General features: G+C 32.0%; 1 protein-coding gene across 2 annotated transcripts; it reads left to right on the plus strand.

The window, feature by feature from the left end:
• Nucleotides 1-412: 412 nt before the first annotated feature.
• LOC100794096 (floral homeotic protein APETALA 2) lies at nt 413-4,461 on the plus strand. Of its 2 annotated transcripts, none has more exons than XM_003524595.5 (10): nt 413-1,471; nt 1,584-1,609; nt 1,833-1,863; nt 2,029-2,116; nt 2,266-2,411; nt 2,525-2,569; nt 2,717-2,805; nt 2,919-3,088; nt 3,227-3,448; nt 3,796-4,461. In XM_003524595.5, exons 1-10 carry the CDS (start codon nt 882-884, stop codon nt 3,991-3,993), a joined length of 1,605 nt encoding a protein of 534 aa, XP_003524643.1. In that variant the 5' UTR covers nt 413-881; the 3' UTR covers nt 3,994-4,461. The 2 variants fall into 2 exon arrangements, with proteins under 2 accessions (XP_003524643.1, XP_006579885.1); XM_006579822.4 differs by having other exon boundaries at nt 416-1,471; nt 2,922-3,088.
• The last annotated feature ends 6,880 nt before the right edge of the window (nt 4,462-11,341 follow it).

Here is an 11,341-nt window from a genome sequence, read left to right on the forward strand (position 1 = left end):
AAAAAAAATTGAAAGAAAGGATCAAACACAAAAAAAATCACAAATAAATAGTTAATTAAAATTATATTAGTCTTAATTTTCTTAAATAAAATTAAATTTCATCTTAAAATTAATTTATTAATTTACATTGAGTGAAGTTATCTAATAAATATATAAATTATATTTTAAGGAGTGACCCTCATACGGGATTTGATATTTCTCAACAAATAAGATTTCAACGGTAAGTTTTATGAATTCAAAACACATAATTGAAAAAAATAGAATTTTATTAAAAATGATTAATTAATTTCTCAGAAAAGATAAAACGATAAATACTGTGACATGATAAAAAAACACAAAAATAAAAATTAAAACATAAATAGAAATATTTGTTTTTTCGAGTGACGAATGACAAAAAAAAAGGACAATTTAGAGAGAGTGGAAATAATGAGTCACATTGAAAAGTAAAGAGAGAAGCAAGTGGTGTGAGAGAGAGAGAGGGGGTGTTAAGGAGAGGGTGAGATGCCTTCGTCTAAGCTTGCTCAAACTGGCCTCGTCTATGCTGTATTGGGCAGTTGTGGAATACAAAGATCTTTGAACATCTCCTTTACTACATTTTTGCAACACCTACCCCTTTCTCTCTCTCTCTTTCACTCATCCTAGGTTTGATTTTTCCTTCTCTCAATTCCCAACCTCGCATCTCCCATTATTTTATTCTCAAACCACGACAACAAAAGCACAAACTTGGTTTCTCAATTTCTTCCTCTCGATCCTACCCGAGTTAAATTAAAAACAAGAGGAGAGAAAACAAAACAGAACAAAATAAAGGTTTGGTCTTTTGAAGTGGGAGTGAGGAATCAGACATCTGGGTTGGTTGCTTGCTAGGTTCGGTTAATGTTAGAATGTGGGATCTCAACGACTCACCCGATCAGAGGATTAACAAGGACGAGGAATCCGAAGAAGGGTGTTCTTCCCTCAATAAAACTTCCTTCGATGGAGATGATGACAACAACAACAACAAAGGCAAAAGGGTTGGATCTGTTTCCAATTCAAGCTCTTCAGCAGTAGTCATCGGAGACGGGTCAGAAGAAGAGTACGAGGAGGAAGAAGAAGATGAAGAAGGTGTTGGTGTTGGTGGTGGAAGAAGTATGAAGAAACGTAGCAGCAAGATTTTCGGGTTCTCTGTGACCCAAAATGAAGAAGAGTCCATGGACAGTGACCATCCACCTGTGACTAGACAATTTTTTCCGGTGGAAGATGCTGACGTGGCGGTTGCAACCGGTGGTGGTGGAACCGGTGTAAGCTCAACGTTCCCTCGTGCTCACTGGGTAGGTGTGAAATTTTGCCAATCAGAAACACTTGGCACCGGAAAATCATCAGTGGAAGTTTCTCAGCCTATGAAGAAGAGTCGCCGAGGACCGAGGTCAAGGAGCTCTCAGTATAGAGGAGTCACCTTCTACAGAAGAACGGGTCGCTGGGAGTCTCATATATGGTTAGTAATTAATAATTTCCTTCCATTTCATGAAAATTGTGTTTCTTTTTCCTTCTCGACAATCAAAATTTGATTTGTTTTTTTTTTTTTTCTGGTTCTATTTGTGTTGCAGGGATTGTGGAAAACAAGTGTATCTAGGTAAGTTCATTGTCAACTATTATGATTGTGTATGTGTGTGAAATGTGAAACTGTGGCAGTTATTTTTCCTAAATATTGTTTTAAGCGGCTAAAACGGTTTTTTGTGTGTTTTTTTGTCTTGGCTGTGATGTGGTGGTAGAGACAAAGAGTGTGGGTGGGATTTTTTTTTTTTTTTTTTGTGGTGACTGACTTGATGGTTTTTGTCTGGGTAAAATTTGTCTAGGTGGATTTGACACAGCACATGCGGCTGCTCGGTGAGCCCTTGCCCCCCTCCTCTAGTATTATACCAAGCTTGTAATATAACTTTTTCTATGTCTTGAATTGAACCTAATCTAATTATCAAATATTATAAATCACATTTCGTTGTGGGGGAATGTGAGGCTCAAAGAAAATTGTGTATTTTCCATCTCTCTTTGCAGTGCATATGATAGAGCGGCTATTAAATTCCGAGGAGTGGAGGCGGACATTAACTTCAACATTGAAGATTATGAAGATGACTTGAAGCAGGTGATCAATTTGTGAATATTTATATTTTGTTTTATCTTATCTTGAACAGTCACACCTCATACGTATAGGATCACCTTATCTCCTACAGTTAGTGCTATTTTTTCTGTCTTGAAGTACTCTCATGATTTTGTTAAATGCAATGTTAATAGATGAGCAATCTTACCAAGGAAGAGTTCGTGCACGTGCTTCGCCGACAAAGCACTGGATTTCCGAGAGGGAGTTCCAAGTATCGAGGTGTCACTTTGCACAAGTGTGGAAGATGGGAGGCTCGAATGGGCCAATTTTTAGGGAAAAAGTATGTGTTATTTTCTTATCTTTATTTCTTTTTTCTTGAATTTTCTATTTGTTGTTGCTATTCTAAATTTTTCTTAATTGTCATGACTGAGATTAATTCTTATGATTCATTAGGTACGTTTATTTGGGTCTCTTCGACACTGAGATCGAAGCTGCAAGGTAATTAACATATCTTGTTTTGGTCACGTTGTTAATTGTCATTTCTTTTTCACCTTCCAATTACTAGATTACCCATCTCTATCAAAGAATATAAACTATTATTATTCATCTTTAGGGTTTTAATTTTGGTCCACACTTTTACCATAGGGCTTATGACAAAGCTGCCATAAAATGCAACGGCAAAGAGGCGGTAACAAATTTTGATCCCAGCATCTATGACAATGAGCTCAATTCCGGTAAGCGATGATGGACTACATAAAACTATATACTTTTTTTTCTATTAATTCGTGTTTATGTTTTATTAATTACATCCACATATATAATTTATGTGTATATGTATACGTATTAGCAGAATCCACAGGTAACGCTCCAGATCACAATCTGGATTTAAGTTTGGGCAATTCAACTTCAAACCCTGGCAACGATCAAGCGTTGGGGAATCAAGCCCCAAATGCTGTAACCCATGATCAGCACATGCCATCTGAGTCTAATTGGCGTAATGGGGGAATCAAGCCTAAGGTTCTTACTTCATACACTTTATAATATAATTTATTATTAGTAGTAGTAGTAGTATTTTGTTTGATGGTTTGTTCATTCCTTTTTAAGTTTCCTAATATTCTTCCTTTTTATTTCCTGCTTATTAATTTTTCCATTCAGCTGGTGAATATACTCCCAAAACCATGTTACAGAAGCAACAACAAGGACACACATGGAAGGGATGTGCACGGGGAGAGTGAAACACTGAGGATGCTAAGTCAAACCCACCTTCATTCTCCAGCCTTCAATGAAATGCAACAAAGATATGGTCCCTACAGGTCTCCGGGAGGAGAGTCTCAAATGCTTCAAAATTTTGCGCACATTCACCCACCAAATTTTCATGTGGGTACCTCCTCAATTAATTTTACTTTAGCTCACACATTAAATAGACATAAGAAAATATAGAAACACGAGCCACCCACTATTATTACCATCATTGAAACACATTAGCATTAGAATTGTAAGCACAATTCTTTTTTCTCGTTAACCAATGTCCTTTGAGTATGGGTTAATAAATTAATTGAAAAAATTATTTATTATAGAAATCATAACATAGAGAAACAGTATAATTTTTTATCTTACAATAAAAATATTTTCATTTTAAATTTTTTAAGAACACATGTTAGCATTTTTTTATAATAAATATTTATATTTATATTTATATTTAATTTGTAAATTTGTAAATGTAGTTTCCCAGAAGCAGCATTGGAGGCCGAATTGGGAGTGATCTTTCATTATCAGTGGCTGATCAACAACAGTGGCAAACCGGGCCTTCACGTTATTTAGCAACTGCTGCAGCATCATCAAGTTTCCAACAAGAGATAAGACCCTCTTCTCAAGGTTGGCTGCAGAAAAATGGGCTCCACAGTCTCATGAGACCCTCATGATCCCTATTATAAATAGAGAATTTTCTGCCTCGCCAAGTACTAGTTACATTCAAATAATCGTAATCTGCTCCCTAAGTAATATTATTATTGTTACCCTTCCAGGGTTTCACCCCCAAAAAATTATTATTTTCTTTTCTTAGCATGTAAAATAGGATGCAGTGTTAGATTGTGTCCATGTCCAACCCAGACCCCTCGTCACACAAGGCCACAACTTTACTATTGAGGTGAAAAAGAAAAGGATAAAAGAAAAGAAAAAAAAAAGAAGAGAAAATCCAAATTGGGAACTTACTACTGGTCTGGGGTCAGTCAAACTAACAAACGGACGAAATCTTTAACTAGATATTCTGGGCTCTGACTAAAATTTTAGGATCTTATATAACTCTGATTTTATTGCTTTTCTGCGGTTGTGGTATATTTATGACAGCACCTATTCGTTTCTTGATTTGGGATGTATTGCTATCACATATACATGGTTGTTGTCAATTTGTTCCTTATTTCTCTTTGGTCTTTGAAAAAAACACTTTTCCAAGGAAAGATGCTAGCTTTGGTTGCTTAGAAGGGAAATAATGCCGGGTTGTTTATCTTTGACAAAAAAAAAGTTGAGACAACAAATCTAGCCAAAGCCTAAATGAGAAAAAAAAATCAAAGCTATAATGAATCGGGGAATTTTGTTTTTTGTATTTTTTATATGGATATATAGGAGTAGGGAATCAGAGATACAAAATGGGTTTATTTTCTGGTGTCTTGGAAATGTCATCGGATGGTGATGAATAGTCTCAATCAACGGTGTCCTTTGAATCAGTTCTCTCGGCCAAAAGCAGTCAGACAAAGCCATTATGGTGAGAGGGACCTATGGTTGTTTGTCTAAAGCTTCAAAAGGATACTGATACATGGAGTGAGAGAGAGTGAAAAAAAAAAAAAAAACAAGCGACCAAAAGGGTATAACGGTAAAGGGGTTTTGAGAGGGTTTAACGCTATAACTAGCCATGTCAGTTTTCACCTTTACGACAAAGCAGAAAAGTGAGGACATAAATTAGTGTCTTTGACATTGATTAAAAAGATAAAAAGAAAAATTATAAAAAGATATTTTGATAATCATAGCTCACATTTTGAGAGAAAAAAAACAATGAAAGATTGATATACATATGATACATAGGTGATATGATTTAATAAGAAAAAAAAATAAAAAATAATAAAATTATCAATTAAGTATTTTTAATTTGTAGGTGTCAAAAAAAATATTATTAAAAAATCATAAAAAAATATAAATAATATAATTTATGTCTTTTAGAAAAAGATTTTTTTTTTAATTTTTTAACTAGTGTGGTTAGTAACAATGTTAATTATAAAAGCAAAAACAGGTTTTTTTTGTTTTATCATATAATAATAGGAGGGGATGTACTTTTGTGGAGCAGAGGTTTCATTGGTTAATAGATTGGTTGGGTTCAACTATTCTAGACTTGTGAGTTTGAGAGGGAACATCTTCTGACTCGTTAATGAATCAGACTCAATGTTTGATGATAAAACTTTGTTATCTCGTAGGTTGCAAAAATAATGTGACATTAAAATAATGGTCCATTTCTTCTTTGGACCTTCTGGTTTGGTAAACAACTAAAAAAATCAATTAAAGCATACAAGTTTTCGTCATCACCGGCGTCATCTTACATATTTTGAGCAAAAAGTATGCTCCAAATAATTTAATATAATGAGAACGAAGTTTTAGTTTAGTTGTACTCCGTTTTACTACCAGAATGGAAAAATGATTAAACTTGATGAGTCTGCAAACCTCATTATTTGAGTAAGGAAAAACGATACCCTTTCGTCTATAATATTGATTGATTTGTTGTTACAGCTCACCTCCAAAATGAGATCATTACATTTTTTTGTTTCTTTTCGATGAATTACATAAAAAGAGAAATATAATTAGGGGAGGAAAATATAATAAAAATTCATATAATATTGATATTATCATTTTTATTAAATTATAAATTAATTCTATCTAATGTATTCATTCTTTTACTCTTCTTTTTATCTAGATAGATGAAAAGAAATTCTTATTTTTATTTTTATCTATCTAAATAGTATATTCTTTATTTAATTTTTTTATTTCTCGTAATTTCTCCAATGTCTTCCCTTTATTCTAGCAAAGTATAAAAGTAAGTTTGCTCTAGGTTGTTCTAGATTACAAAAAGACCATCTATTAATAGTCATATTTAATAATGTAATATTTTTAAAAATATTTAACTATAATAAATACATATTTGTATTAAAGTTAGATGCCCAAAAGTAATTGTACCTTAAAAGTGACATTTTTCATTTAGTGTACGGGAATTCGTTATTGTACATTAGAATTTGTGTATAAAAGTATTTTTCAAACTTTAATTCAAATATAGTCTAAACGAAAGATTATAAATTTTGTTTCATATGTATAATAATTCTATTTGATTCGGAAAAAAGATTATTTCTTGCCAAAGATACTCGTAGTGTATACCTTAAAAAATTGCAGGAATATGGGTTGCAAATACACTAAATCTGAAAATTTATTGGTTATATACCCGCATTCAATACCAATAAATGTACGATTATTTTGGATGTGCCTGTAAGGAGTATTGTTTAATTTTCTCTTATCTTTTAAAGTTTAATTGACCAATAAATTTGTGATTTGACTTTGAATAGCACTAAAGCCATAATTACAAAATTATATAGAATCAAAATTCTTTTAAACAAGATTAATGATATTTTTTAAAACGTTTTAATTAAGATAGTAAAATATATCCAAATATTCTTAGTACTCGTAAAAATATCCACAAATCGAATAAGTAAATACTCACAATATTGAGGTTAAGTATAAGATGGATATATATTTATAAATTTACTTGAGGACTAGTGTGGATGGATACTAATATTGTACTATCCAACCCTTTTAGTCATGCACAAATCACACAAAAACACACACACATATATATATAAAATTTTCTATAAAAATAATTATATTTTTTTTATTAATACTTTAAATCTTTTAATCTCTAACAGTATCATTATTCAATCATTATCATAGATTGAAAAATACTATACCTTTAATTAGAGTTTTTGTTAAACGATTAGGACATTAACTTTAATAATGACTATATTTACTACTAAAAAAAAGGTTTTTTACGACGGTTAATAAGTGCATTTAACGACGGTTGATACCGTCATTGTTTAAAATGTCATTAAAATGAAATTAGTTTTTACGACGGTTATTATAATAACCATCTTTAAATGTAGAAACCTTTCAAAGACGGTTATTAGCTAATAGCCGTCTTTGTATGCTATGTCAGAGTTTACATTCAAAGACAATTATTTGCTAATAACCGTCTTTGAACTGTGTGTCAGAATAGGTTTTAAAGACGGTTATTAGATAATAACCGTCTTTAAAAGGTGTGTCAGACTTTAAAATCAAAGACGGTTATTTGCTAATAACCGCCTTTGAATGTTGTGCCAAATTTTAGATGGAGTAGTACAATAAATAGGTTTACCACAAATAACAATATATGCTGAATCATTGTCAACCAGTTTCAACTATTAGTATGTATTTAATAATCATAATTATCTTAAAAATTCATATGAACTGAATCTATCATTCAGGTTTGACAACAATCTCATAAAAGGATTTTGTGTAGAGATGGACACAACTTGATGAATTTGATTCATCAGGTTCTGGAACATCCCCAAGGATCACATCAAACTTCTTTGGAGACATCTCTAGTTCATACCTGAAGATAAAAAAAAACATATTCAGTCCATCTACATTATTTCAATTCATACATTAAAAAAAAAGATTGCAAGAGGAAATGTAATAAAAGTGAAAGATCTCATGGATTGTCAGCAAATTTTTTAATTGGTTGTCCACATATGAACTCATGTGCAACTTTTCATTCCACTAAGAAAGGATTTTTTTTTCTTCAGAAAATGGAAGTATATCTTATGGTTTGTAATCCAACTAAAAAAGAAGGAATTGAAAAGACATGCGCACGGATCAAACCAGCTATGGTCTGTGGTTAATTAAGCATATTAAACTCAGATCATGAATGGAAGACAAGTTTAGTTTGAGTTAAAATCTACATAATCAGTTAACAAGGGATATGCCACACGGTCTCTATATGGACACTTACCTTATCGATATCACATATTATGACTTTCTCAAGGACTTGGTGCCTTGGTGTCTCTCTTGCTCTAGACCATCCACCTCCTCCCGTTATAAATACAGTTTATGGTCTGCTCTTGTCAACAATTAATTGGTTAGAAATGCAAACATTTATCCATAGGATAAAAAAACCTTTAAAAAGAGATATATAGAAGTATTCATCCAATTCTGTCTTTTACAAATGGCCATCCATCACGATAGCCTACTCATATACACAAGGTAAATATATAAGTGAATTATCTATTTGCTGCAAGATAGATCATATAATTAATTAGATTTCTATGTTTGGAGAAAAAAAACTACCATACTAAATTATTATCTGGGCAATCAATGGTATATTTAATTACAAAGCTTAATTGAGAGAAATTAAAGCATATTATCTTAATCAGAAAATTAACAACCTAGTGCAAATACAAGTTAATAACATATACACATGCATGAGTATGTGCTAGCTAGTTAAAGGCATACAGAATGGTACCATGTATAGGGCTGGAAGAACAAGAAAAACACGTATAGGATTACTTTTATCTTGTGAGGCTCCTACAAGCTAATGAATGGATATCCACAATTAATATGAATTGAAGGTTTTGGAAATCTCCACAATCTCATTGTGCCTGCCAGTTAAAATCTTGCTTGAGGGTGCATACAAAGCTTGAATGGCTAGTTAAAAGCTGGTTAATTGAATATGAGAAGAAGAGATTAGAGTCAATTTGTTTAAACTTATTTTAAAAAAATACTTATGTTAATAAAATAAGCAACTTTGTTTTCTCAATATGTTTGTCTAAAGTATTGCATAAAAAATAGTTTTTTGTTTGTTTTAAGAAGAAAATTCTTCTATATGCTTAATAATATAAATACTTTTTAAAAAAATATTTATTTTAAAATTGTTTTATTTAAGTTTAAATAACACCAAGAAGCTGTTCTTGTTGAAAGTCCATCAATAAAAAAAAGGTTAGATAAAACCAGAATGTACAGACCCCATCTAAAAGAGCAGCAAACTAATAAAAAAGAAAATGTGCACGCATGTGATAAACAATCACGATGTTTCATCCACATGCATGACTATCTGTTTGATGGTTAGATGCATTAAGATTTTGGAACTCACTAGCCCCTCGAAGCTACACACTGTGGCACCAAATATTGATGATGAAATATCAAAATCAAGATATGAAATAGGCAGCTTATACACAAGTTCATATGTGACAAGAACACTATTTCAGTTTGACAGAAAAATCGAAAAATTGAAAGCCAAGCCTATCAAAGTACTAATAATTTATTTTATCATTACAATAATTATAAAATATACTTTTTATTATAAAAAAGTATTAATAATTTTTTACTTATTTTCAGCTAATACTCAAAGTAGCTTCTGAAAATAATCATATAGATAAATTTTAGTTTATTTTTTAAAAAAACTAAACAAACACACTAAGAAATTTTAAAAGTGATTTTTCATGAAAAAAGTTAAAACAAATGGGCTCTAAAATGCTCCTGAAATGCCAAAGTTAATTGCATACAAAAAAAAATTTGTATTAACTTCTTCTCGGCAAAACGGTGTCGCCGAGAATCAAGTTCGTTTCGTTGACGCTACTCACAACCGAGCTACTCTTCATGGCTTTCGTTTTCTTCTTCTTCCCCTTCTTCTTTTTAATGCTAGCCTCGGATCCTGAAATGGCGGAGTTGGCTCTTACATCCATGGCTCGATGGTGGCGTGCCACGGCTTCAGTGGCGTCGAGCATGGAGCTAGTATCGCTCTTGGTCCGGTGAAGCTCAGGCATGGGAGTTGCGACGACGGAGGGGTGGGTGCGGCGAACTTGGAGGGCGGTGAAGCGCATGCCGAGCAGAGTGCGGTTGTTGTGGAAGGGTTTGAAATCACGTTCAATTCCAATAACTGGAACGGTGTATTTGAGACATTTTTTTTCTAATTTTATATGGATAGACGAATGAATTAGGCAATGAAAGTGAAAGAGACATAGAGAGGGAAGAGAAAGAGACGGAGAGAGCGAAGAGAGAAGAGAAAGAGGCGCGGAGAGAGGGAAGAAGCGCTGCCCAATGAGAGAGAGAGAGAGAAAGTCACAATTCCAAAAAAAAGCTACTAGCTGTCAGACGGAGAGAGAAAGCAAAAATCACAATTTTAAAAAATCACAATACAAAAAAGTTACCAGCTGTACATTTAATTACGACGGTTTTTTCAAATAATCGCTTTTAAAATCACAATTTTAGGACGGTTATTTGAAAACCATTTTTGTTATTAATAAATTTATTATATATTGTACTTCGATATCTTTTTAAAATGGTTTTTTATCAATCGACGACGTAGTTGACGCGTCGTAGTAGATACTTTTTTTAGTAGTGGTTGTCTTTATAATTTTACTTATTCATGACTTGAATTTGAAGTGATTAATGTTATGTTTACTTTTTTTTTAATATTATGTGTATACTTTTAATGTTATGTTTGAATTATTTAAGAATGAATTTTTACTATAATTATAGTAATTGTTTTAATGAATTTTTTTATTGATTTATTATTGTTAACCTTATACATAAGTAAAATGGTGTAAGTATGAATATTTAGTTACCCAGTAATAACGAGAATGAAGATTAAAATTACTAGTAACATGAATATGAAATCGGATATGAGTATTATTTTTAAATGTGGAATGGATACTATAAGACTTTATCTAAAATCTACTCATTATCATCCCTAATTCTAACCTGAGTTAGGAAAAATATTTAATTTTTATGTCATATCATTGAGGACAAAATTTCAATTTTTTTCATTATGATTACAAGCATTTTTTTAATCGTGATGATCATTTAATGATATAGTCATGCAAATAAATATATAAAATATTAATATCTCTTTGTAAATTTTGTGTATTTATGCAAAATGTTTTTTTTAATTCATAGTATTAATGTATCTAAGCTGATAATATCTTGAAGAGCTTATAATGGATGAAGAACTACCGTGGTCCAGGATTTAGATCCCGTTATACAAACCCTCACGAGAGTAAGTTAAGAATCATGAGAGCCAGTGAGTGCAGGATACATGAACAAGTAGAGGTTCAGTGAGTGGTGGTCCAAAGATTTGATGCAATGGACCTTGATTCTACGTAAAGAAAAGAAGAGAACAAAGCCAGTAAATTGCAGATTGGAGTACAA

The sequence above is a fragment of the Glycine max genome, chromosome 5, assembly GCF_000004515.6.
Source record: "Glycine max cultivar Williams 82 chromosome 5, Glycine_max_v4.0, whole genome shotgun sequence".
In the NCBI taxonomy this organism is placed as follows: domain Eukaryota; kingdom Viridiplantae; phylum Streptophyta; class Magnoliopsida; order Fabales; family Fabaceae; genus Glycine; species Glycine max.

Bases quoted from the DNA above. Each gene is read 5' to 3' on its own strand.
- LOC100794096 (XM_003524595.5), top strand. From the start codon at position 882: ATGTGGGATCTCAACGACTCACCCGATCAGAGGATTAACAAGGACGAG. The intron at 2,570-2,716 runs GTAATTAACATA...CTTTTACCATAG, and splicing joins ACTGAGATCGAAGCTGCAAG to GGCTTATGACAAAGCTGCCA. The intron at 2,806-2,918 runs GTAAGCGATGAT...TATACGTATTAG, and splicing joins TGACAATGAGCTCAATTCCG to CAGAATCCACAGGTAACGCT.